The 27,952-nt window shown below is 45.6% G+C and overlaps 1 protein-coding gene across 1 annotated transcript; it reads left to right on the top strand.

Moving 5' to 3' along the window:
* Nucleotides 1-1,340: 1,340 nt before the first annotated feature.
* On the top strand, nucleotides 1,341-27,929 carry TBL3 (transducin beta like 3). Its single transcript, XM_083584747.1, has 22 exons — nucleotides 1,341-1,490; nucleotides 2,081-2,132; nucleotides 2,237-2,332; nucleotides 2,808-2,855; nucleotides 3,356-3,497; nucleotides 3,682-3,766; nucleotides 5,292-5,462; nucleotides 6,599-6,674; nucleotides 7,468-7,564; nucleotides 8,585-8,793; nucleotides 9,090-9,231; nucleotides 9,426-9,484; nucleotides 10,525-10,628; nucleotides 13,808-14,468; nucleotides 15,588-15,818; nucleotides 17,870-17,940; nucleotides 20,517-20,673; nucleotides 25,005-25,063; nucleotides 25,821-25,924; nucleotides 26,366-26,437; nucleotides 26,846-27,004; nucleotides 27,597-27,929. The coding sequence occupies exons 1-22, from the start codon at nucleotides 1,453-1,455 to the stop codon at nucleotides 27,710-27,712; spliced, it is 2,949 nt and encodes a 982-aa protein (XP_083440873.1). The 5' UTR covers nucleotides 1,341-1,452; the 3' UTR covers nucleotides 27,713-27,929.
* The last annotated feature ends 23 nt before the right edge of the window (nucleotides 27,930-27,952 follow it).

Below are 27,952 nucleotides of genomic sequence, written 5' to 3'. Positions count from 1 at the left end.
GGATGGTGCAAAACAGGGCTGGCAAGGTGTGTGGCCTGGAGAAAGTCCAAGAGCTAGATAAAGAGAAGTTTAGCAATTTACATCAGTGTAATTCTAGGTAAGGTCTTGAGCCTTGAAGCTTACAAAGGTATTGTGCATCCTGGGGATGATCACAGAATTTCTGATGGCTTCCTTCTATCTTCAGCTGCCTGACTAGAATGAGCCTTGCTGCTGTTTTCTAATGTTCGTCCTCCTTAGAGTAAACCCATTGCTATGAATGGACATAGCTAATTTGAATCTACTGTATTAATTTCAATGTCCTACTCTTAGTAAAAGTTAATTGGATATAACCTGTAGTTGAAGGCTTCATGCAAATAAGCATAAAATGTTACCATGTGGCAGAAATACATATTGCAGACAACTTTTTACCATAATGCAAATGAATACCACCCAATAAGTAAAGTTCCCTGTGCCATTTACATAGTAAGAATCAAACACTTAACTACACTAAGGAAGCAAAAAAAATCACTCAAATAAGAGACTTAGTGCCAACCTATTAATAGTAGCAAAGCTCACTGTTGCTAGACTCTTAGTTGGAATGTGGCTTTTGCAGATATGGGATCTTGTATTAATGGGAAAGTTAACAAATTTTAAAGAAATAGGCAGGCTAAACAACCATTTACTACAGTGTGGAATGACCATGTATATGGCAGTTACAGTGGTACCTTGGGTTAGGTACTTAATTCGTTCCGGAGGTCCGTTCTTAACCTGAAACTGTTCTTAACCTGAAGCACCAGCTGCCGCTGGGCCGCAAGAGCACGATTTCTGTTCTCATCCTGAAGCAAAGTTCTTAACCCGAGGTACTATTTCTGGGTTAGTGGAGTCTGTAACCTGAAGCGTATGTAACCCGAGGTACCACTGTATTGAGCATGGTTACAGACCAAGCACATAAGCATTTGGAATGACATTTAAATCAAAGCAACTTTCATGATGCTTTTTTTTAGGGAGACTGGTTCTGTAATTCAGGAATGGGAGGGAGATGATTGGCAATTCCTTGTTCTAAAGGTACTGTATGTAAGAAAAAACTTTTTATTTTTAATCAAACCTAAAAATGCTAACTAAATAAAATCGAGGACAATAATATGGTTGGTATCTTAGCGGAAGCCTTCATGTCCTAGAGTCTGACTAAGGAGGCCTCCAGGTCCTCAAAGCACGTGCCATTTAAGAGAGCTGCAGGGACACTCCTTTCTGTAGGCAAACTTACTTCCGCCTTGAGGAAGCTTCAAAATGAACCAGGAAGTTGCGTCTCCACCGAGCCGGTGCCGCTACTTTACTCTTTTCCTACTTCTATGTTTGTCTATGTCACTATTACACGCCGGAAGTAAGCGTTTCTTACCGGAAGCACGTGTTTGTCGGCATGGGGGCAGTGGCGAGGGAATCGAACCGGTAAAGAAGTCAGCCTGGGGTTAGAACATGGCAAGCCGGAGCTCCTCAGTAACCTTCAAGACCAAGTAAGAAAGGGGGAGCGGTTGCCATGGAGAATGCTTCCTGTTTCCTCTCGGGTGGGGTGTCCTTGTGCTATCGTCATGGCAACGCAGGACTTACAGGGCGGAGGGGGCGGTTGTTTGGACGCGCTAGACTCTCCTTCCCGCTTTTTGTAGTCCATCCTTGGGGTGCCTGACGTCATAATCGAAGGGGAAGGGTTTCTCAGAGCATGTGCAGAGTGCCTTTCATTTTCATTTCCTCACTGAGTCGCTGCCAGCTGGGGCTGTTTGAATAATCCTGTTTCAATTTTATTTTATTGGATGCCACCCTGAATAGTACCCTGTGCTTCTCCACTAAGTATCCAAAAGTGGCCCCTACATATTTGGGCATAATGTGTGGGGCTTTCAGTCAGTTCCCCTGTGAGCCTAGGATCTGCATAGATTCTCTGCATATTTATCGCTTGAGGATTAGGCACCCTGAGAGAAGACCTGGTGTTACTGTGGTGCCTGAGTGTTCTGCTCTGTCATCCGTGCTTTGGAGCCATTGTTATGGCTGAGCCGAAGCAAAGCCAACTCTCAACTCGCTGAATTGGTATTTTCCTTCTGTCCTTTCACAGCTATGCCATTTCCAAGAGAATCGAGCCATTCTACAAAGGAGGACGGGTTCAGGTAATGCCAGAGCCCAGGTTTTGACCATGCTGGCTGTGCTTACCACATGTTGCTGTGATCATGTGCAAAAAAGGCTTCTCCACTCTCATCTGTTTGTTTTCTAGATGACCCAAGATGGGGAATATATGTTCTGTGCTTGTGATAACAAGGTGAATGTGGTGGACGTTGCAACAGGAACTGTCGTTAACTGTATCGAAGAGGTAATAAGGACAACAGTAACCATCTTAATTTGATCCCTGAATATGTGTACTTGGTCATCTTCAAAGGATGCCATACCTCTGTTTCCTTTGAAGCTTTCTCAGACACACTCCCCACTAACCTCAGTCTGCCCTCAACCCCCCTCCACCTGCCTGCCTTCTGAGTAGTCCAGGGGGTGACACTGCCTGGTGACATTTCCTCCTTCTTGGCATCATTCTTTCCCTTGTAGGTAGCCATGTAAAAAAATTGTTTGTTTAGCTCTGAGCCATAACAAGACAGAGCAAAAAAACCCACACATTTTTAGATGAGCCACAAATTCAGCTTTTATTTCCTGGCTGGCTTTCCAAATAAAGAAATTAGCAAAATAGCCTGATTTTCATTATGAAACAACAAAAAGCAAGCAAACTTACTAGGTATATCAAAGTTATTGCTACTAAATGATAAACTTTTTTCTTTCTGTCTTTTTACTCTTCCAAGGATGAAGAAGAGGAAATTACATCATTTGCTCTCAGCAAAGATGATGAAGTAAGTGATCACAGAATTGCATAGTAAGAATTCAGAACAGAGGGTCACATGGGGGCAGAGTGAGATGATGGGTGGAATCAAGCACCCTATTAAGCTGTACATTTTTCAGTGTAGACCTTTATTCTCCTGCACATACCACCTTTAAATTAATGGTAGCTGTGCAAACTCAGTTTCTTTATTTTGGAGCCTCACAACTCTGAAGGGGCTCAGTTTATGTGGCAAAAGTGCCTAGAATTTAGACCACTATATAGAGGGGGGATGGAGAACCTGTGGCCCTCATGATGATGTTGGGCCACAAGTACCATCATCCCTGATCAGGCTCGCTAGGACTGATGGGAATTGGAGTCCAGCAACATCTGGAGGGCTACAGTTTAGCAGTCCCTGAATAGAGTGCCCCGTGTAATACACTTGTGATGCCCAGATTTTTAGACCACTGTGTGGTTCTCTTTACTAGCCAACCTGTTTCCACCTTTTCCTCTTGTTATTTCCCCCCATGCTAGATCCTTGTGACTGGAAGCCGATCGATGCTGCTGAAGCAATGGGACTGGCCAGAAAATAAATGCACACGCACATGGAAGGCTATGCACACAGCCTCCGTGGCCAGCATGGCCTTTGACTCGAGCTCCACATTGTTGGCTACAGGTACGAGTTGCATCTGTCCAGAGGGAATAGGTAGTCGCCATGGGACTGAGGAGGGAGGAAGAAATACGCCTCTCACCCCACCCCAGTGTTGATTCCTCTGCAGCTAGAGCTGGCCTGGAAGCTAAGACCTCCCTATTTGGCCGACTTTTTGTGCCTGCTTCATTTCTCCCTTTTGTTCTTCCAGGTGGCTGTGACAGCGCTATTAAGGTCTGGGATGTTCCCAGGCAGTACTGCACACACAACTTGAAAGGCTCAACGGGGGTTGTCCAGTAAGGAAGCTTTTCTTTTTCCATGTGCTCTTTTGCAATAGGGAAAAACTAGCCCAAACAATTTGTGACTTTCTGCAGGAGGGCGGCAAAGACTTAAAAAAACCAAAGTGTGTTATGCCTTAAATCTGTGTTAACCTCGTAGAATCATAGATGTCATTCTGATGTATGGCCATGGCATCTGGAGCTGGTGGGACTTGTTGTCCAAAGTGTCTGAAAGTCACCAGGTTGGTGAAAGTTGGATTAGCGTTTGCTTCATTTCCCAGTTACTAATTAACAGAACAACTTTGGTTGGTGCAGAATAGTCAGTCTCCTTTTCAACATCCGTAATAAAGCCCATGTCATTCAATAGAATACAGTGGTACCTCGGTTTACGAACTTAATCCATTCCGGAAGTCCGTTCTTAAACCAAAGCCTTTCTTAAACCGAGGCGCTCTTTTCCTAATGAGGCCTCCCACCACCAGTGCTCTTCCACCATTCAGCTTCCATTTGTAGACCGAGGTAAAGTTCGCTAACCAGAACACCTACTTCCAGTTCGTTAACAGGGCTGTTCATAGACCGAGGTACCACTGTATAATAGGATTCATCAACTGAGATTACTCTCCATCCCAGCAACTGAATTGTTGTTTCCCCCTCTGTTAAGCCAAGTTAACAAATAAACACAGACAGATGGTTTGCACTATCCTTATTTTTTTATAGCACCGCCTGTATGAACATAGGAACGAATCCTTATAGTGCATTAGACCAATGGCCTGTCTCAGTCAGTGTCATCTTCATTGATGGGAAACCTGTGTATTTCAGATATGTTAGACTACATCCCATGATCTCTGAACATTAGCCATGCTGGGTAGAGCTGATGGAGTTGTAGTCCAATAACATCTGGAGGGCCACAGGTTAGCAGTGCTGACTGGTAGTGGCTCTGTAGGGTCTTTTTCCAGTCTTACTTGGAGACGCCATTGGGGATTAAATTTTGGACCCTCTGCATGCTGAGCTGGTGCTCTGCCACTGAGCTGTGGAACATAGAAAGGTGCTTTATACTGAGTCAAACCACCACTTCATCTAGCTCAGTATTGTCTACATCAGCGTTTCCCAAACTTGGACCTCCAGCTATTTTTGGACTACAATTCCCATAATCCCTGACCATTGGTCCTGCTAGCTAGGGATCATGGGAGTTATAGTGCAACAACAGATGAAGACCCAAGTTTGGGAAACACAGTGGCAGTGACTCTCCAGGATTTCAAGCAGGGGGCATTTCCAGACCTACTTGAAGACTGAACATGGAACTTTTTGCATGTGTAGCAGATGTTTTACCTCCTTCCTTTAGAAACGTAGGACATTGCCTTATATTGAGTCAGACCTTCAGTTCATCTAGCTCTGCATTGTCCACACTTACTAGCACCAGCTGCCCAGGTTTGCAGGCAGAAGTGTCTGTCTTTGTCTCTCTCCAGCCCTACCTGGATATGCTAGAGGGAGCCTCCTGCACACCCAGCTTATGCTCTACCACTAACCTGCCTGTCTCTTTCCCCAGCCTTGTCGAGTTCCACCCAGACACTTCTAAGCTACAGCTCTTCTCTTCTTCCATGGACAACACCATCCGGGTTTGGGACCTAAAGTCCAGCGAGTGCGTCGCTCAGCTAGAAAACCATTACAGCTCTGTCACCTCCCTCGCTTTCTCTCCTGACAATGAGACGCTCATCAGGTGAGAACCTGGAAGGGGAGCTCCCTCTGTGCTTTCTTTCTGTTCTGCAGCTCAGAATCCATTTAAGTTTCATTAAATCACTTCAAGGCAGCTTACAAAATACAAGCAGTCTACAAATATACAAGAATTAGAATAAAAGGTGTTAGCCAGCAAAATTTTCAGTGCAATCCCAAAAGCAAACACTGCCATCCTTCCAAGAAAATATATGGTACAAAACAGAACAGTTTAAATACCCAGCAGAACAGAAGTGTGTTAACAGTGCCTACATATATGTAACGACACCTTCTCTCTGCCCATTGATGATATTTTTGTTGTTATAATTATTGTTATTGCTGTTATAATCTGTTTATTTATATACCACATTTTCTACAAATTTGTACTCAAATCAGTTTACAGCAGACAAAGACAATACAGTAACCATAATACATAATTAAAACCATTATACCATTTACAATTCTAAGTAAAGTATGTTAAGCAAGCACTTCTGTATTATGTCGGTGTCTGCTAAAATGTCTTTGCTTAGGCAAGGCCAATCAGACTTGTGATTTTAACATGTAACCTTATTTCATTGCGTGTGTGTGTATAAACTAGGAGTGTGCACTTGTTTGTAATACAAATGTAATGTAAATATAACTCCATTTTTAAAAAACCAAAGGGTGAGCAAACATGAATTTGGCACATTTGGTTTTTCATTGTTTTTGTTTGACCTCTCTAACTGATATTTTGAAAAGATGATGTCTTGAGAACAAAACCTGCACATTTCCCACTATTTGGGTGGAAAACCACATAAAGTTAACAGGGAAAAAAAGACTGGGTTGGTCTCCATTGAAATCAGTGGGAAAACTGTGAGGTGAAATGAAAGTTTCTCCCCATTGAACACCTCTATGGGAAACTGAAGCCAATACAAAACCTCTTGCCCAAAGAAAGCCATGTGTGAGACTTAGATGCTTTCAAGTCTCAGCCTGAGAGGAGTTGCATAAAATCTTCTTTGCCTCAGTTTCCTCACCTGTAAATGGGCAGTTTCGAGCCTCATTGCAATGCCTTTCAAACCAGTCTCATGGAAACCCTTGTGCTGTGTCTGCAATTCCAGTTACCTAGTTCCAAGGGGCTGAAAGTGACACTGTGTTTGATTTCAGCTCCGGCCGTGATAAAATCTGCACTGTGTGGGACCTGAACAAGGGAGAAGCCAAGGGCACCATCCCTGTCTATGAGGTGAAGTTCTCCCCCCCCCCCCCACTTTGCTTACTCGGAAGGGGCGATCTGGTCTCGAATTCTTCTTTTCTGTGATGTGTTGGGGTAAGAGAGTTGGCCATATTCACACATCAAGGTTTACAGTGAATACACAGGTGGCTCTCGCTTCACCCCTCCCCTCTAGCCACCAGGAGCAACAAGCCATAATCCCTGCCATAGTGTAAGATCTGACCTGGGGATTATCGTTTGCTGCACTCCAAACAAACCATGAAGTTAAAACCTTGGCTTACCTATCATGGTTTACTTGAGCAAAGCCACAATCCCCAGTTTGGACCCAGTGACTCTGGTTTGCTGTTCCTGCTTGCACTAGGGGAGGAGCAATCACTTGGCTTGTTAAACCATGGTTTACCATGACATGCACACTGTGCCAGGGTTTTGTTTTTTATTTTGAACTGCTCACCGTTCCTAATTTTGTTTCAACCTTAAAACTTGGCCATGTTCTGGCAAGCTGTTAGACTGACCCAGTCAGCCCACCACTGGGAATTGTAGTCCAAGCACCAGTTTGGCAAAAGCTGCCCTAGAGATACAGCCTAATTCCATGTGTCTCCTTGAGTATGAATAGGCCATCATCTGTCTTTTAGGTGCATTGCATGTTGCTGAATTTTTCCAGAGCCTCGCTTGGCCACACTGGTGTGAAAAGTAACTTTTCTGCCCAATAAATGCCTCTGGAGCCGCCTGGCATTGGTTTGGGGGGGTGGATATCTCTCACTCTTTTCCTGTTCATGACTCCTGCTGACTTCTTTATCCACCTTAGAGCATTGAATCTGTGGTCATGTTGCCAGAACAAGGGGATTTCTCGTGTTTAGGCGTGAGTAAAGAGAGCCTTCACTTTGTAACAGCAGGCAGCAAAGGTGGGTAGAAGACCTTTTTCTTACTCGTTTTATCAGAGAAAACAGTAAACAATTTTTTTATGTGTTAGTGGAGAAGTAAGGAAGAAAATAGAGAGTAAAAGCAGGACTTTTTCTTATAATTTGTGTTCTGATATATTAGGAATAGCTCTCCTAACACACACACACACTCACTCACTCACTCACTCACTCACTCACTCCATTTTTATCCTCATAACAACCCTGTGAGGTAGATTAGATTGAAAGACTATGGCCAGCCCAAGGTCACCCATGAGCTTCAAGTGGGAATTTCAACTTGGATCTCTAAGGATGTCGTGCAGCATTCTTGCCATTCTACCACTCTGCATCCAGATAGTTGGAAGGGAGCAGGTCCCACCCTTCCTCCTCCTGTTACCAAGTGCAAAGCGTGTGTGTGTGTGTGCGCGCGCGCGCACACACACGACTGCTGGAGGGCAGAGATTGCCTAAAGCCAATTACTGGGACAAGGGAATGGTATCCATAGGATTGGAGAAATGAGTTCTTAGGGGCACTTGACCTCCAGCAAAAAGCGATATATCCTGGAAGGTTTTCTCATAAGGTCTGGAAACCTGCCCACCCAGCTATGTTTTGCAAACAGAAGCCAAGGTTCCCAGCCTGCTGCAGTCCATGCCAGAGCTCACAGAACTGCTCAGGATATAAACCAAGGTGTGGGTTGCAAAGCCTTTCCTCGCCTACGCAATATTTTTTTTCTGTAACGATTGCCCTTTTTTAGAAATCTGTCTCGCCTACTTTTCCCAAACAAATTCAAAGTGACTAACAAAGAAGAAACAAATAACCAACCCCAGTTCAGTTCAGCTTCTTAAAACAGTCTGGCCAAGCTGCCCAGGTGCTAATAGGAATTGTAGTTCAGAACATATGGAGGGGCACCAGGTTGGCCACAGCTGCTTGAGCTACCCCCCCCCAATTACAAGAGGTCCCCATTTGCCTCAAACCTTGCCCATATTTGCAAGTTATGATGCTGATGTGTTGTGTGCTGTGTGTTAGGGATCCTCCGAGTCTGGGATGCGGCGTCAGCCACCTGCGTTCACAGCCAGTCCTTGCCCTGCCTCCCGGCAGCGTGCGTGGATCAGGAGGACGGGCTGCAGAGCCTCATGCATTGCGTCCTGGTGCCCATGAAAAGCCAAATTGTCACCGTGAACTCGGAACGCAACATCTGCATGTATGATGCACAGACCCTTGAGCTCAGGAAGCAGGTAATCCGCTTCTTAATTATTATTGATTTTTAAGATTTACAGTATTTCAGAGTTGCCATAACATAAGTTATTGGTCAGTCTCAGAAGGTGGTGGTCCCTCTTTCATTGGAGCAGTTCCAGATGTTTGTGTTCAAACCCCTGGAACGTAACTCCACCCCACTTTTCCGAATCTGCTGACTGGTAAGGGCAGAGTTTCAGGCTCCTGTCCCTATCAGAAGAGGCAAGGGACTGGAACTGGGACCCTCTGCATGCAAAGCAGGTACGCTAACCCATCCCGCTTGACTCTTGCTCTTCAGTTTGCAGGTTACAATGGAGAGGTTTTGGATGTCAGGTTCCTGGGCCCCAGAGACTCCCACGTGGTTGTGGCCACCAACAGCCCCCAGCTGAAGGTCTTTGAGCTGCTGACATCTAACTGCCAGATCCTGCACGGCCACACAGGTAGGTGGCAAGAGTCTCCTCCAGTTTTCCGTGCGGGATAGCTGCAGGGATGCCTTTCTCAGGGGCTGCGGTTGATGCAAAATTCGGCTGCTAAATATTGTATAGGGTGTTTGGTCCCAGGGCTGCCTTGTCCTGTTAATTGTTTGCCAAATCAGTGTGGCAACAGCACATCACGCCGGCCTTCTTTCTTGCAGATATCGTTCTTGCCTTGGATGTTTTCCGAAAGGGGAGGTTGTTTGCCAGCTGTGCGAAGGTAATTTCCCAGTTGGGATTCATTTATTTTTAATTCAAGTGGGTGATTTGGCGGGGGGGGGGGCCTCCAAGCCTGAGGCTCATCCCTAAACAGCCTGGGTCTCTGTGTTACTTATGCTACAGAGCCCTCTTCAAGCACAGAAAGGAACTTTTCCATGTGCGGTTAATGCACAGGATGCGGGCCTCTGGATTGGCTAAGTCAGCGCTAAAGAGACCCTTCCGTAACAAGGAAACTGGCCCAAGCGCTTCCTGCTCTGTAATCATCATTTAGCTTAATTAACTTACTGCTGCTGTTCCGATGCTGGCGTGACATTTAAGGTCAGGGCTGCAGACTTTCAAGCTCAATTTTAGCTCAGGAATTATCTGAAATATGTGGACAATCTAAACGCTGGATAAATGGGGGCATTGTTTAAAGGGTGCTATGCATAGACTCAGCTTTGAAGGAGCTCCGCAGGGTCTCTGAACGGATGCATTCCCCAACTTCGTGTCCTCCTTTCCTCTCCTCTGCCCCCTCCCCCCGCCTTAGCACTAGAATTGCTGGTCTCATGCAGGGTCTCCCTCCTGATTTCCCACATCACAGGACAGTTTCAGCAAGTTGCTTGTGTCGTGGTTTCTTGCAGGGAATTGTTTTCCTTCTTAAGGAACTTCCTGTGTCTCTGGATTAGTACATCTTGCTTTTGCAAGGCCCAGCCCATGCATACAGCACCCCCTCCCCGGGCCACAGCCCCTTCCATGCCACAACTTGCACCAACCCTGCTCTGCACTCTCCTGAGTGTTTTTGCCTGACTGGAATGTGTCCTTGAGCTCTGATGATGTCTCATGTTTGCCTGGTTGGAGGATACGGAGAAGGGGGGTCATGTAGGTACTAGCCTGCTGTACACAAAGCAGTGTTCAGTTGTTGGTCTGCCCACTTTTGCCTCTGGCGCCATCCACCACTGGCATGCGGCCCCCAGCACGTTGCCCAGAAGTGATTGTGGCCCCCAGTCTGAGAAAGCTTCCCCTACTCTCCTGTAACCCATCCTCCACCTCTTCCACTTCCAGGATAAAAGCATCAGGATTTGGCGGATGAATGACCACGGTAATGTCTTCTGCATCGCCCAGGGCCTGGGCCATACCCAAGGAGTGGGTGCTCTCTCTTGCTCCAGGTAACAACAACAGAATCCGTTCCCTGCCTCCTCCCCAGCCTCTCTTGAGTTTCTTGGTGTGTTGTTGTTGATGTGTTTATTTTAAGATTGTCCTCTTGTCTGCAAACCCTTGACTGGCTGTTTCGTAGCAGAGCTTTTTCTTCACCAGTGGCAGGTTGGGGTTCTTTTCTACTCTGAGTAGAAAATCTCCAGCTGCTGCATTTGGGGTTTTCTCTCCTTTGGCCCTTCCAGGGCCTCCAAAGACTTGGCCTGAAGCTTGCCTCCTATGCAATCATTTGCCGTCTCTCCCTACACCAGTGTGGTGTAGTGGTTAAGAGCGGTAGTCTCGCAATCTGGTGAACCGGGTTCGATTCCCCGCTCCTCCACATGCGGCTGCTGGGTGACCTTGGGCCAGTCACACTTCTTTGAAGTCTCTCAGCCCCACTCACCTCACTGAGTGTTTGTTGTGGGGGAGGAAGGGAAAGGAGAATGTTAGCCGCTTTGAGACTCCATAAAGGGTGTGAAAGGCGGGATATCAAATCCAAACTCCTCTTCTTCTTCTTCAACCATTCAGGGTTGGAAATGTGGAACAGTTGCATCCTCTGCCATCATCATGTGCACCCAAACACTTTGTGCAGACACCCAGTCCCTGAAATGTTTGGGAAAGGTGTGAAAAAAGTTCACGCTGCCCTGAGATGTGAGGGGGCTCTATGTCACATCCGCAACTTGCATTGAAAGCACATTAAGGAATCCTGAGAACTGTAGTTTGCCAAGGACTGCTTCCAGTAGAGATTCAACAGGTGCCATTTCAACTTCTAAACGCCTGCTGGAAACTTGTCTATACTGTCAAGCTGGTGCAGGCAATTAAGAATGCACCTTTCCGTAACAGCTGATTTCTGATTTTGACATTTTCAAATGGTTTTTATGGTATGGTTTTATTTATAATTGTTTTAAACCATGGTACATAAATAGTGGGACGCGGGTGGTGCTGTGGATTAAACCACAGAGCCTAGGACTTGCCGATCAGAAGGTCAGTGGTTCGAATCCCCGCAACGGGGTGAGCTCCCGTTGCTCGGTCCCTGCTCCTGCCAACCTAGCAGTTAGAAAGCACGTCAAAGTGCAAGTAGATAAATAGGTACCACTCCGGCGGGAAGGTAAACGGCATTTCCGTGCGCTGCTCTGGTTCACCAGAAGCGGTTTAGTCATGCTGGCCACATGACCTGGAAGCTGTATGCTGGCTCTCTCAGCCAGTAAAGTGAGATGAGCGCCACAACCCCAGAGTTGGCCACGACTGAACCTAATGGTCAGGGGTCCCTTTACCTTTATCTTACATAAATAGTGTACATAAGAATTTTTTATAAATAAATTTTCTGGAAAGTGCAGCTTCATTGAGAGATAAATTATAATTCCCGGGATACTTGGTGGGGAGGGAAGCAGTGTGCTTTAAATATATGAAGCAGATGTGACCCTTGCGACTTTAAAAGAGGATTAGACAGCTGCTTGGAAAAGGCTATCAAAGGTGCTCTTATATGACACCCGCCATCCTATTGATTGGAAGTGTTTAGTTGACATATCTGGCTGTTCCCTTCCCTCACCACCCCTCTTTGTGTGTCCCTCTGCTGAAGTGATGTCCTAGGTGACTGCTATCCCAAACAAGAGCGTAACATTCTTCGGCCGAGTCCTTAAACATGCTGTTTTTCCTGCACCACCATCCCCACCTCTTCTGGTCTCTCTTCGCTTCCTTTTTCCTTCTCGCTTTCCTTCCTCCTTTTCATTCTCCTCTTTGGTGCCCTTTCCAGCACCCAGGGTTTGCCTTCCCAGCAGCTCAAACGATGGGGTGATACAGGTGAGCTGCGCAGTGCAGGTGGCTGCCTGCAGGTGTTACTGATTCCACTGCACGCCTCTGAATCCCAAGAGAGGGTGATCAATGCAGGCCCAGTGCTGCAAGCGTTCTCCATCCCAGCCTTTGCTTTGGGTGGGCCTTAGGCATTCCAAAAGGCATCCCCACCCCCCCACTCCAGAGCTGCAAATAGGCAGGGAGGAGGGGGCGGCAGTGGTCTGCAGACCTGTGTGTGTGCAGAAGCACTTCACCTTAGATCTCCCTGTCTAAAGCATCAGTTTGCACCCTGCCATTTCTCAAGGCAGATGAAAGAGCAGAGATCAAGAGGAGCGGATTCCTTAATTTCGCGTTTGAACTCGTTGTCGGGTCAGAGATAACGAGCGGTGCTGGAAAGCCTTAGAAATTATTTTGTTGCTGAGGTTCCCCTTTGATGTCCAAAATCTGTTGCTTTTTCTTTTCTTTTCAATCATTTCATTCGAAGAGCAATAGTTGTGACTACAGTACAGCTAGCAGAATCAGCTCCCAAATTAAATGACCAGAAATATTTGAATACATGGTTCTTAAAAAAACAAGAGATTTTCACTTCTCTTTTTTTGTGTGTTTGCCCTCCATCCCACTCAGCAGTCCGTGATCCGTATGAGATAGCTCAGTTGGTAGAGCATTAGACTCTTAATCTCAGGGTTGTGCGTTTGAGTCCTACGTTGGGGAAAAAGTTTCCTGCATTGCAGGAAGTTGTACTGGATGACCCTGGTGGTCCATTCCAACTCTATATTGAAGTTTATTTTTTTGTAGTAGAGCATATCGGCAGGGCATGTGCTTTGCATGCAGAAGGTCCCAGGCTCCTAATGGCATCTCCGGGTAGGGCAGGGAGAGAACCTTGAAAAGCTGCTGCCAGTCAGTGCAGGCAGTAATGAGCTAGATGGACCAAGGATCCGTCTCTGTATAAGGAAATGCACTACCAGACTTCAAGGGGGGCGGGCATAGCTCCTGGCTGTAGAGAGCTGCTGCCAGTCAGTGTGGACAATACTAAGCTGGGTGTACCTATGGTCTGACTTAGTATAGGGCAGCTCCCTATGTTTCTTCCTGGCTTCCTTTTTAGGGTCCCCCCCCAACTTCTGCAAATCCTGGGTTTCCCCTAAGGAAGCTGATGCCCTTCTCTCCTGCTTTTCAGTAGCGCTGTTTAGGCTAAACAGCTGGCATATGAATTGCGTCTGAGTTTACAATGAGTTTATGTTGAGGGGCTCAAGGCAGGTTTGTTCTCTGCACAGGTGCAGCAATTAGTGGTAGCTCTGTTGCTTCTGACCTTCCTTCCTTTTAATCTCATTCACTCTTCCCCCCCTTCCCCTCCGCTTCTTTCCAGGATGAAAGAGAACTTTGTGGTCACAGCCAGCAAAGACAATACGATGAAAGTGTGGAGTATCCCCGAGTACATCACTGCCAGGGAACCTACAGCTGCTCCCACCACAAATCCTGTCCCCCAACCTGCTGCCCCTCCAGTCACAAAGCCTGCTCCCCCTCCTCCTGCCCCTCCAGTCACAAAGCCTGCTCCCCCTCCTGCTGCCCCTGCTACCACAACTGCTGCTACAACTGCAACCACAACTGCTGCTTCAGCTGCAACCACAACTGCTGCCACAACTGCAACCACAGCTGCTGCCACAACTGCCGCCACAACTGGCACAACTGCAGCCACAACTGCAACCACAACCGCTGCTTCAGCTGCAACCACAACAGCTGCTACAACTGCAGCCACAACTGCAACCACAACTGCCGCCACAACTGGCACAACTGCAGCCACAACTGCAACCACAACCGCTGCCACAACTGCCTCCACAACTGCTACAACTGCCGCCACAACTGCTACAACTGCCACCAAAACCTCTGCCACACCTGATGCCAAAACTGCCCCCTCTAAAAGCGCAAGCTCAAAAAGTGCCAAAAATGTCAAAATTACTGAATCTCCCACGACTCCCGAAGAACCCGTAGCTCTTGAAGCCACAGTGACGACGACACCCCACCACAAGGTCAGGCAGTGGCGGAGTTTAGTGGTCCTTTGGAGCTTGGAGAGTGAGATGACCTCCTCCCTCCACAGCTCAGGAAATGCTTATCTAATAGAAAATGTGTTTAAAAATGTGAGGTGAACTTCTGTCGTTGTTGTTCTGCTCTTCCTCCTAATGGAGCCCAAGGCAGCAAACAGCAATACACAACTAAAAACAAAACAAAAATATATTTAGAACATCTAAAAATATTTTGGGCTGGGTTTTACGCAAACACAAAAAAGTGGGGTTTGTCCACTTCTGGAGATTTCCCCCAGTTGTTGTCTTATTTGTTGCAAGGTGGAGAATGCAGCCACTCAGGCCTGGAGAAAATTTAATAAATTTCCCGCCTTTGGGCCGTGGGTGGGAGATCAGGAGCATGCCAGTTTCTCACTCCATTCCTCTTGTCCATGAATTTTCCCTATCCCTTTTCTGGCACTGACCATCATGCTCATGTTGACTCCAACCATGGTTAGCTTCATTTTGGGTGAGCGGGAAGGTTTATGAACCTTCTGTGCTTGTAACGGGGCGGGGGGGGGGACCACCTTTAAATAAGTGTTAATAATAGAATTGTAGAGTTGGAAGGGACCCTGAGGGTCATCTAGTCCAACCCCCTACAATGCAGGAATCCTGCCCACAGTCATCCCTGGGTGGGCTTAAACCACCAACCTTCTGGTTAATAGCCAGATGCACTGACCTATTGTGCCACTGGGAAAACATCACCAACACAGTAGGGGCTGGGTTTGCAAACCATGGTTATTATTAACATTGGAATGGCCATAATGCTAGCTATGGTTAGTCCAAATTCATGTACAAGAGGGGGTGGGGAGGAAGCTCACAGGTCCCATGGCAAACTCACGAGTATGAGTTTAGCGACATCATGCCTGCATCGGGTCAGAATCAGGCTGCCATACAGATAGTGCTGTGATGTGTTGCAGAGCAGTTACCCAACTTATAAAAAATACTTATTTTTAACATGTAAAAACCAGTAATATGTCTTGTTGGTGCTCCTGGCTATTAAGAAGTCTGGAATTCGGAATAACTTGCAATTCCTCAGCTTGCAAGACAATGTAGCACAAGAAGACCTCTCTCTGTTTTTTTGTTAAGGATGTAAATAGCGTGGCGGTTTCTCCGAATGACAAGCTGATTGCTACAGCATCCCAGGACAAGACGGCCAAGCTGTGGACCTCCGACAATTGCGAGCAATTGGGAACCTTTGTCGGACACAAACGAGGCGTCTGGTGTGTGCAGTTCTCACCGGTAGATCGGATCCTAGCCACCTCTTCTGCAGATGGCACTGTGAAACTCTGGAGTCTGCAAGATTTCAGCTGTCTAAAGGTACCCTATGGGGCCATCTTTAACACCTAGCCATTATTTTTCATTGGCCAGAAGTTTAGGAGCCTTGAACTTCCTGTAATTTAGATTAAATGGTTAGAAATAATATATGGCTAACAGCGTCTGGTGTGTAAGAGGTTTAAGGAATGGCAAAAGGAGGATAAAAAGGGCCATTAATTTTCATGGGAGAACAGTGCTATCAGTAGCTACGAGTCACCATGGCTATGTTCTACCTCCACTGTTGGAGGCAGTGATGCTTCTGAATATTAGTTGCTGGAAACTTCAGGCAGGGAGTGGGCCATTGTGCTTGGGTCGTGCTTCAGGGTTTTCCACTGGGGCATCTGGTTGGCCACTGTGAGAAGAGGTGTTGCCTCTGTGCAGAAAATAAGGCAATTGTGCACTGGCTGCCGGTATGTCAAATTGAAGGTATTCCTGGTAGTGTATAAAGCCCTAAATGTCAGCCTTTCTGCATGCAGTACCTTCCTGTTCTTTGAGATCTGCTGGAGAAGCATTTCAAACTGTCCCATAGGACCTCCATTTGCCAGCCACAAGGACTGGGGCATTTGGCATAGCAGCACCTATGTTGTGGAGTTCCCTGCATGTTGCTTTGCATGCTAAGCACATGTCTTCTGTGTTTAGTTTTACACAGCAGTTCCTGCCATATTGCCCAGTTCTGTTGCTTCTCTTCTGTTTTTATTTTATAAAATATTTATTAAGGTTTTAAAAGTTTATATAAAATAGAAAAAACAAGATAAAAAACAAAAACAATAAAAATACATACAAGACATGCAAAACACATACAACAACAAGTATAATTTCAATCCCTTATATTCATAAAACTTACTTTCCTGACCTCCTCATACCTCCCCTTTCTGTATTCCAATCTCTAATTAATTCAATTCAGCAAATCCTTCCCCTAATTTCTGTATAATTTTTAACCTTTCTTTTCTTGATCACATAATCATTACAGCTTATAACCACTTAATTTCTGAATCAACATCGTTCTAACCTTCAATAATTTTACAATGTTTCCTAAGATAGTCCTTAAATTTCTTCCAATCTTCTTCCGCCGTCTCTTTTCCCTGGTCTCGGATTCTGCCGGTCATTTCTGCCAGTCCCATATAGTCTATAACCTTCATCTGCCATTCTTCCACGGTGGGTAGATCTTCTGTCTTCCAATACTTTGCAATGAGTATTCTTGCTGCTGTTGTAGCATACTGTTGCTTCTCTTCTGATCCTTGCCTTTTTACGTTTCTAGCTTAGGTGTTACACTGCTCTTATGCAAGTTTTTCCTCCCTGATTTAGGAGTACTGAAATGTGTGTATCAATAAAAAATAAAACAAATAAGATGTGTTGACCACCAGAAACCACATTCAGCCCCCTCTCTTGTTTTAATGAACAGCTTTCTTTAAGAGCAGTCTCCATTCTGGTCAAATCAGTAGTTAAACTCCCAGTAGCTGGAATAGTAGGCTCCATTCTTGATGAAAACTGAGGTTGTTCAGGATTCAGAATAAACTGGGTAGAATTTTTTATCCCATGTACTTCCCCCTCCTGTTCAGGAATGATTACGTAGCATCTTATCAAGCTATTCAGTGGACAAATGTTTTCTGACTCAAATATGTAGACATTTGAGTGGATATGTAATCTGGGGGCTGTCTGGTTGGCAGTAACTCATGACAGAGCCTTCTGGGTGGTGGGTCCCCATTTGTGGAATGCCTTCCCTGGTGAAGGGCGTCAGTCTCCCTCATTAACGTTTTGGAGAAATTTAAAAACATTCCTCCCCCCCCCCCGGCATTTAATGGCTGAAAGACATGTCTCTGGCATTCCTGAAATTATTACTTTTGAGACTAGGTGATTGCATTTAGGAGTTTTTAAAACTGTTTTTAGAAGTTTTAATTGTATTGTTTTAGTGTTGACGTGGTTGCCACCCTAGGAAGGAAGGCGTATAAATTTAATAAATGAATGTATAAATAACAGCAGGAGCAACTTCACTGCTGTCATAACATGCTTTCTACCTGCTCATGCTTGCTTCTCCCTCTTCCTTCCCTCTACAGACTTTCGAAGGTCACGAAGCCCCTGTGCTGAAGATCATTTTTGTGAGTGGAGGGGGACAGGTGCTGAGCAGGTATGTCTTCTGTGGAAAGGGTGGTGGCATTTTGCTCAGGCTGATGGGCTAGGCGGTCACCCTCTGAGGAAAACAAAATGGTTACCTGTTACTAGAGGTGGGCGGAGTCCCCAGTTCCCCTGCTTGTTCCCCAGCGGTGCCTCGTATTAACATATATACTGTATATAGCTCTATATAATAAAATTGTAAGGGTGTCATCGCGTAGTCCTCGTTGGAGGATTTGTAGTGCCTCATCACAACTCTGGATTGTGGAGGCAATGGCAGAGCAGAGCAAGCAGGGGCACAGCCGCTAGTATTTAATATAAATCTCTAAGCGCAATAATTTGTTTTGTTTATTGAGTTTATATCCTGCCCTTCTTCCTGGTGGACCCCAATAAGTGACATCTAATATTAGTACTTCCGGGGTGGCGCCACCGGCAATGGCGGACTCCCTCTGAACTGGAGGGAATAGCTCCGCGGGAAACGGGTCTTCTCCGCTACGGCGAAGCGGGGACCCTTTCAAAAATCACAGGCGGATGAAGCCTGTGACCATGGGACTCGGCGGGCACCTTTAGCGCCCCCCCCAACTCGCTAAGGAACCCACTAACGGGCTCCGAAGTGAAGAGGGGGAAGTGGCGCGGTGCTGAGAGTCAATGGCTATTTCCGTGGAGCGAAGCCGCATAGCCGTTGCCGGAGAGCACTGCCTTTTTCCTGGGACAATCTGGACTTTAAAATAAGCACCCGTGAGTACTTAGATTTTGAACAATTGGACAATAAGGACTAGCGAGCAGAAAAGAATTGGATCTTAAAATACCTATTTTAATTTGGTACGGAACGGGAAGGTCTAAACAGGAAGTCAGCCTTCCGTTCTTTTGTAAACAGAATAAAGCAAAGACAACATAAACTAGAGCTAAGAAAATCGTCTTTAAAGGACTGGATTCCATCATCTATAATTGTGGAACCCCCCTTTGACAGCAGGAGAAGGGGGAGGATCATTTTTAGACTGTTTAAAGTGAGTTTAAAGTAAAGTAACTTTCCTCCGTCCTGATACTGGAGCAGGGGTGTCAGGACCGATGTTTGAAGTTCATTGACCAGAAATAAGTGTTTTTGACAGATAGCGAAAAGAAGAGAAACATAGTGATTCCATTGTTCCTCTTCGCATTTGAAAGGAATAAATATTGGCAAAGTATCTTAAAAGGGGAAACTCTGTTGCAAGAACAAATAGAAGTTTTCCCCCTAGAGGGAGACTGTGAAACTGTAACCAACTCCAGGGAGCCGGCAGCTGTTATAGATTACAATCGTGGGAACAGGCATTTGACCTTGCAGGACAATGTATTCAGAAACCTTGTTGTGTGTCTTTTATAAAACAAATGCCCTACTGGAACAATTACATGAAAAGGTGAATTGGATGGCGACCTCGACTAGAAATTTGGAACAGGCAGTGGGAAACTTTGAACAGGCAGTGTGAAAATATGTGGAGCCCAGTCAGGAATTAAATCAGTAGTGTGTTTTACAGAACAGGCCCAACAGGAATATGAGTTTTCGGACTTGACAAATGAACTTGGAAAAAGCCAGATTTGGAAAGAAAAAGTTTGGTTTGGCTTGGAAATGGGGGGCTGGATTGACCCCCCTATGCTGAGATGTCTGGACTTTTCAAATATGGCAATGGGCCGTGAGATGTTTGGGATTGTGGGGGCTCTTAATCTTGGAGGGTTTTTGAAACATGCTGTTAAATACCATATGGAATTTAGTGTTGAATATGGAAAAGGGGCTGATCTGTCGAGAAGGGCTAAAAATATTGTCAAGCTGGAGCTATCACGAGCAGGAGACAAGGGAAAATACAGCTACAAATATGAAGAAGAGCTGCGGAAGGGACATGGAAGAGACTTGAGGGCCTCGGATACAAGGTTGCCAGGTTAATGAGCTAGATCGACGTGATAATAAGGACTGACAAAACCCGGAACCAGGAGGAAGGGACGTTGAATGAAGATTGGACTTGTTTGTATTTCTTTTCTCTACCATTAGAACTGTTTTATAAAATTGACGAACATTAGAAAAATGTTGGAATGAAATTACATGTCTTTAGCAAAAATGTTTAAAGAATTATGAAAGAATGTTATGGTTATGAGAAGCTGGTAAGGACAAGATTTAAGTTTTAAGCTTTAAGATTTATTTTATTATAGAAAGATAAGACTAAAACAGTTTAGGGTAATGTAATGACAGAATATTATGAAATATGGAAAGGATTTGCTGGGATAATTAACAACTAGGATACAAAGAAAGGGAGGAGGAGGAGGTCTAAGAAAGAAGGTAATGACAGTTGAGGATTTGGAAATAATGATTTTGTTTTTAAATGTTATTAATTGTTTGTGATGTAATTTTGTATTTTTTTTCTTTTTTTGTTTGAATCTGTATCTATATGGTGGGAGGGGTTTGTCTTTTTTCTTTTTTAATTTGTTAATTATTTTTATTTTGCATTTTTCTTTGTCTCTATTTTATTTTGTAACATTTTGAAAATTCCAATAAATATCATTAAAAAAAAAAAAAAGACATCTAACATTAGTCTCTCCTTGTCTCTTCTCCTCCTTCCCCCAAAGTGGAGCAGATGGCCTTATGAAACTTTGGACAATCAACAACAACGTTTGTGTGAAGACCTTCGACGCTCACGATGATAAGGTGTTGGGCCTACACGCCAATAGGAGAGACAACGCACTGGTGACCGGCTCCGCCGATTCCAGGGTCTTGCTGTGGAAGGTACAACCGACACAAATGCCTGACCTAAAGACCACCATTATAATCTGGCTTATTTGCTTTATGTTCTTTTTCTTCTTCTTCACCCTCTACCTCGTCGTCTTGATCAAAATTCGCTAGTGGAAACGCAGAATGATCCACCTTTCCTGTGGCCTGGTATTGATTCCGATCTGTAATAAACGGGTGCCATTTTTGAACAGAGTCAGTCAATACTGCTTGTCCGTTTCTTCAGTGAACCAAGTCCATCAGTTTATGAGTTCGTGCCAGTGGAAGCTGGTCCGTGATGGCAAATAGGCTGCTGCTCCACCAACCTCAGTCTGTCCTCAGCCAGCTTCCACCTGCCTGCCTTCTTACAACCATTCCAGCAAGTGGCCCTGGCTGTCAGCCTCTCCCTCCTTAGCCTCACTGTTGCCCTTGCTGAAGTCAGTAAGGAGGAGGAGGACACAACTAGTATTAGTTGGCTTTGTCTGTCATTGCCTCTGGCACCACTTAATATTGGTCCCTGTGCCTTCTGCTCCGGCAGTCTCAGTGGATACCAGCCACCCCTGGTTTGTGCCATTTCATATGCATTTTGAGTGCCATTTGATTAGAGTAGCTATGGGCATCTGTCATTGTGTGGTGGCGAGACGATTCAGAATTATTATCCTACACGCTCCTTGAGGATCTCACTAAATAATTTAGGAGTGATGAAAATGTCCAGGTTAATATGAGCATAGGAATCTGCCTTATACACAGTCTGATCGTCCGTACAACCAGCCCAATGTTGCCTGCACTGATGGGGAACAGCTGTCCAGGGCTTTGGGCAGAGAAGGGTCTTTAACCACCCATCCCTCTTCTCAGGCAACTCTGGGAATTGTAGCTCATTGAAGGGAATGGGGTCTCAGCACCCTTAACAGACTACAGCTCCCAGGATCCTTTGAGAAAAACAATGACTGTTTAAGGTGGTACCATAGTGCTTTAAATGTGTAGTGCGGACGTTGCCTTAGTCGTGCTTCTGAGTTTAAGCTAAGATTCAGGCCTCCAAGGCAGCCATGTGTTAATGCCCCCACTGCCAGGGATAGATCACGTGACCTAGAAAACTTGTTCCTCTAACTCCACTTTAATTCCTTTGCCTGCCTTGCCAGGAGAGGTTCTGTCCTTTAGCTTCCTGCTTTCATGATTTCTTAAAACTTCCTTCCTTCCTTCCTTCCTTCCTTCCTTCCTTCCTTCCTTTCAAGGTAAGGTGTCCTGTGATGCTGATATTGGTTCTTGTTCTAGTAAATATATGCTGTATTCCAGTTATCCTTCAGAAACCATTATCATACAATAACTGTGTGCAGCTATTCATAATTTTGCTTAACATACATTTCTGACTTCATTTTAGGGCAAGCCTAAAAGAGAGAGAACTGGACAAATTCACGGTAGATAAGGCTGTCATGTGACTACTTTCCACAATGGCTGTGCTCTGCCGCCATGGTTGGAAGCAGTAATGCTTCTGAATGCCTGTTTCTGGAAACCGCAGGAGGGGAGAGAGCTCTTGGGCTCAGTTTCTGCTCTCAGGTTTCCTGTTGGGGCACCTGGGCAGCCACTTTGAGAACAGGATGCTGAGTAGATGACCATTGGCCAGATCTAGCAGGCTTTTCTTATGTGCTTGTCTTCTTAAAACACAAAGCAATGGAACAAGCATAATAAAAGCATCTTCTTTTTTAAAGAAACCTTACTGGGTCCAGGAGTTCCCACAATCTGTGTGCCTTATTTTTCAGAGGAAGCATAACCAGTAAAACTGGTTGCAAACCTCAATCCCAAATGATGGTCTTGGCAGTCAAATAAGCCTCTCTTTTCACGATGAGGCTCCTTTCAAGAGGAGCTTAACTCTGGCTTGTTTTCCCAAAAGGAACTTTCATAGTTTCTTTAAGCTCCTCACCTCCCTACAGCACACTAGTGCTGGTAAAGACAAGGTATATCAACCAGCTGTGTTTGGGTAGCACTGATAATAATAATAATAATAATAATTTATTATTTGTACCCCGCCCATCTGGCTGGGTTTCCCCAGCCACTCTGGGCGGCTTCCATAGAAAACCAAAAATACACTAAAATATCACAGATTAAAAACTTCCCTGAACAGGGCTGCCTTAAGATGTCTTCTGAATGTCAGGTAGTTATTTATCGCTTTGACATCCGATGGGAGGGCGTTCCACAGGGCAGGCGCCACTACCGAGAAGGCCCTCTGCCTGGTTCCCTGTAGCTTTGCTTCTCGCAATGTTTCAAGCCGTGCTTTCTTTAGATGGAACCACCCACACAGATCCTCTTTTGTGTTCAGCAAAGCTGTCGTGACTTAGTTCTTGCCAGCCATTGAAAACTGACCAACGGTTTCACACTTGGGTACCTAACAGATGGATTTGGAAGTTTCAAGGCACAATTGATTCAAGCTCCATGCTTCTTTGGGTGTCATTGCCTTCAAAAAAATACCGGCTTGCGTTTCCTGTGTGGCCGGGGCTGGTGAAAGTTATAGTCCAAAATAGGTTTGGAGTAAGAGAAATCTTTGCCGATTTCTGCCCGATGCCTTTAACACAGAGTTAGGGAAGCTTTTTAGCAGATATTCAACCATCCCTGCCTCTGCAGGGCAGCTTCGACGGGTGGGTAGCATAACCTACCTGCCAAATTTTGCATTGAAGCAGCTGCTAAAACAGAGCTTTTCCCTTCCTTTTTAGTTGTGGTTTTAATGAAACCCATCAGCACCTTGTCCCAGCAACGGAACAATCAGGAGCTCCCTTTAACCTCCCAATTGTTCCAGTGTAGTTGTGGCTGTACCTGCCCTGCACCTGGTGGCGTAAGGGGGCTAGTGACCATGACTTGTGAAGGATGACATAACAGGCCAGACTGGAACTCGCCCCAGGTCAAATTTGACCCACCAGGCATGGGTTCCCCACCCTTGCCTTTTAACAGAACAATTTTGCTCTAAAAGCTTTTGCCTAGGGCTCTGGTACAAATGCAAATGTCAGCCGTGGTAGTGGGCACTGCTGTCAAGTGCGAAAGGTTGGGTAAGGTGGTTCTTAATGGACATTTTCACCTTTTGGTTAGCAGGTGAAGGAAGCCTTCTAGGTGCAGGCAAATTCTGTTTGCCTGGTGAAAACTTGCATCCCTTAAACAACCTGCATGATCAAACAACTTTGTTTCATTTTGCTTTTCACAAACAATGTGATTCAGATTTGTTTCTTTGAATCTAGTCATCTGACTAAATAAGAGTTTAACAAAGGGAACTACAAATCCGTATGAAATGGATGCACGGTAACATCAATAGAAATTTAATCGGGCCTAAATAAAACCATGTACAGCCTGAAGTTTGCTGACATATTGCAACATTCTCCTTTAGGAGTTTTGTTTCTCTAGCCCAAGATTTTTCCTTAAGGCTGGTGCCTGGGTCCAGCATCAAGCTTCCTCTTCTTGGTGGGGACTGATGTGCCCACACTTCAGAGTTCTTGACACTTAACCTCCCACTGCAGCAGATGGAGGGGGAAGAGGGCTCCCCAGGGCGGAGGGAGCAATGTCATAGTCAATTCTCCCATGGACTGACATCACTCCCGAAAGAGATTAGAGATAATTCATCTTTCTGGTTCCCTGTTGCCAGTGATAGTCAACATTAATTGTACTCTGAGTAGATCCCTTGAAAAAAATCAATGGATTTAATGGGCTTGTCCATTGCTTTCATTGGGTCTGCCCTGGGTATAAGTTAACTGGATATCATCCTATTTTGGTAAAAAATAATAATTATGTTTTCTTTTTTAATTATTTTATTTTTCACCACAAGAGCACAAAAAATTATTAAAGGAGATGCTTATACAATGGTGGTAAATACAACTGTATGTGTGAATATTAAACTAACACATAAATTAGGAGAGTCATATTTCTTGCTTAGGTGGAGGTAAGGAGTCGTACAGGTCATTGTTTGAAATGTAAAATATAAAGTCCCACCAGATTGCATAAAATTGTTCTACTGGTTCTGTGTCATTCATCACACAAATTTTGTGGGTTATCTTTTTGGTAATAGCCGGGTTCTACATTTAAAATCTAAAATATCTCTCTCTAAAAAAAACTACGCAAATTCTGTAAAGGACTTGAGTATGTATGTTTAATTTTCCTGAGTCAATTTGACAGCATACTTTTCCATTGCCTGGTGGGACGAGGGTAACACCTGAAAACATGACTGTGTGGGTGGCTCTTTCAGTTCTAAAACTGAGGGGGAATCCCACAGGAGTTTCAGAAATTGCATTTTCCGAGGCATCAGCCATTCCATTTTGCCATTTTTTCTTCTTCTTCTGTTCCTTCCCTTTTTTTGTGTTTCTGTATGTTAATAGGATGTCACTCAAATTGAGCTTGAAGAGGAACAAGTGAAGCAGGAAGAGCAGATTCTGAAGTGAGTATCTTGGGGCAACTTCTGCAGTTGGGCTGGGGATTGATTGCGGGGGGAGGCTCCCCAAAGATTGCCATCTGTCCCATAAAAGTGCACATATATAAATAAGAGCACTGAAGTAGCGAGTGGTTACAGCAGCCTTTCCTGCTGTCCTCCAAATGTTTGGACTACAACTCCCATCAGCCCTAGCTGCCTCATCCATCCCAGCATCAATGCTGATAGTGGGATGCTATTGCTGGGCAAGACACTCCTGGAGAATCTCACTTGTCTCTATAAGTGGTGGCATCAAGTATTTGAAAGTGGGAAGTCTGGGCTAGTTGAGAGACTGACCTCAGCGACCACCTGGAGGGACCACCCTTGCAAGGTACCCTGGGGGGTGTCACAGGCACTGGCAGCATGCCAGATACTAGATGGGACCCAAGATGGCCCTGCCTATCCTTCCCATGAGGGTTTTACAGTAGGGGGTCAGCTGCTTGCAGAGAGGGCTGTCAAAGAATGAGATTTCCATCTGCGTTGTGTTCCAGGCTCCATCCAGATTGCAAAACAGGGTAGTAGCAGGGTAAGGTCCATCCAGGTGGCCCAGGGAGCAATGGAAGGGATCCCCCATGAGGCCTTCATGGCCTTCATCTCCTGGTCTGTCTTCATCAAATACAGCATTTGCCATTTTAGCTTTTCTCTGCCATCACGGCAGCTAGAAACATGCTCTTTTCAAATTCCAGCTGTGATCCAGCACCCTCTCATTCTTGCTTTGTGTTTTCAGAGAGCAGCAGCTGTCTAACTTGCTGCATAAGAAGAAGTACCTGAAAGCACTGGGCTTGGCAATCTCCTTGGACCGGCCACACACGGTGTTGTCGGTGATCAAGGGTAAGGCTCTTGATAACAAAGAACATTAAGGGAGATTTTCCTTAAGTCTTGGCTGCGCCCTGAAGAAACCTTTTTGAGCCCCACTCTGTTGCTTTCACTCGGCCTTGCAACATGATTCTGTTCACAGAGAGTTCCATGGGGCTTACTTCCAAGGCCCTGTCTCCCCTATACATTTAAAGCAATGTCATACCTCTTTAATACCTCCTGTCGCCCAGTGAGCTTCATGGCCAAATGGGAGATTTGAACCCTGGTCTCTCCCAGGTCCTGTTCTGACACTCTGGCAACCAGGCCACATTGGCCTATACTCATTCCACTCCCAGAGCTACATTTCCCAGAGTTTCCTGGGAAAGTGGGACTGATTGTGAAACCACTCCTTAACCCCTCTTCTACACCCACCCACCCGGGATTTATTAGTGATTGACTGTTCGTTGTTCTTCTTAGCTATTCTTAAGGAGGCTAATGGAAAAGAAGACTTGGAAAAGAACCTCCTGAAGCTTCGGAAAGACCAGAAAGGTTAGTTGGTATGCTGCAGGGACGACCTCTAAAGGGGTGTGTGAGTGTACTGAACGTAACAATTACCCAGCAGGTGCCCTTTCGCAAAGTCTTTTTTTGTCCTTTTGAACAACAGCCATGGGAAAGTTGTGAGTTTAAGAAGAAAGACGGGTGAGAGGAGAGGTTGCTTGACCCTGCGCCCTCCTGGCATTTTTCTGATTCAAAACCTCCCACCAACACCGCAAGCTGCTTTTCTACTAGGTGGGGAGGGGTGTTGGATCTGCTTCCCTGCCTTGAAGAAAGGCGCAGGTCAGACGTGTGCCCAGACCTGGCCACGCTTCGCAAGAGAGGTGAGTTGGTTCAAGGTGGCCACGCTGCCTGCAACTTGCACTCCTTCCTGACGTGTCGTCCCCAAACCCCTTCTTCCAGAGGCTGTGCTGAGGTTTTCCATCACGTGGAACACAAACTCGCGGAACTACCTCGAGGCTCAGGCAGTGGTGGAAACCCTCCTCAAGCATGAGACGCCGGAGAGCCTCTTGCAATATGAAGGGATCAAAGCAGCTGTGGAGTCTCTCCTACCATACACAGGCAAGTGACCTTTTGAATACTTCTCCCATACCACCCCAGGCTTCATCCCATGTTTGTATCTTCAGTTACGGGTTCATATCCTGCCTTTCCTCCAGGGAGCTGTACATTGTTCCCTCTCCCCCAACCCAATTTTATCCTCACAACAAACCTGTGAAGTAGGTTATCCTGAGAGAGAGAGAGAGAGAGAGAGAGAGAGAGAGAGAGAGAGAGAGAGAGAGAGACTGGCCCAAGGTCACCCAGTGAGCTAAACATCTGAGCAAGGGATTTTTCCCTGGGTCCCTGCAGTTCTAATCCAGTATTCCAGCCACTGCACTACACCATGACTCATCCTAAAATGGAGATTGTTGAGTGGGTGTAGCAGGGCTTCCAGGTGGGATTGCAAAGGATTAGACCTGGGCCCTTCTGCATACAACACAGATATTCTGCCGCTGAGCAAGGCCCTTCTCTGGTCCACTGTTACTGATCTTCTTACGGCAGATCCCTTGATGAGCTCAGAACGCAGTTTGAGTGCCATGAACGTGGAAGGGAGCAGCTGCTGATGCAGCAGGAACAGGCAACTTTCATTCCTCCCCCTGCCTCTCTCTTTCTGCAGAACGGCACTTCCAGAGGCTAGGCCGGTTACTGCAGGCCTCCATGTTCCTCGATTTCATGTGGCAAAACATGAAGCTGCCTGACGCCGCCAGGTGGGACGAAGAGATGGACACATGATGAGCTTTGGGTGCCAGCGGCATGCGGGGCAGAAGAGCTGGACACTCCTGCCAAGTTGGCACTGCTCTCACCGGTGGAATATGTTGAATTGGTTTGTAAAAACCCCCCCACAAATGTACGTTTTTCATTTTGTAAAGCCATAAATCTCCCGAGAGTGTCTTCCTACATACATCCCTTTCCCATCCCCTTTAAAAATGAAATAAATTTATTTAGCATACTGAGTTTTCAGAATGAAATAAT

Source organism: Podarcis filfolensis (genome assembly GCF_964270895.1).
Source record: "Podarcis filfolensis genome assembly, chromosome: 14".
In the NCBI taxonomy this organism is placed as follows: domain Eukaryota; kingdom Metazoa; phylum Chordata; class Lepidosauria; order Squamata; family Lacertidae; genus Podarcis; species Podarcis filfolensis.
The sequence above is the reverse complement of the archived record's forward strand: the minus strand, read 5'-3'. Positions and strand labels throughout refer to the sequence as shown.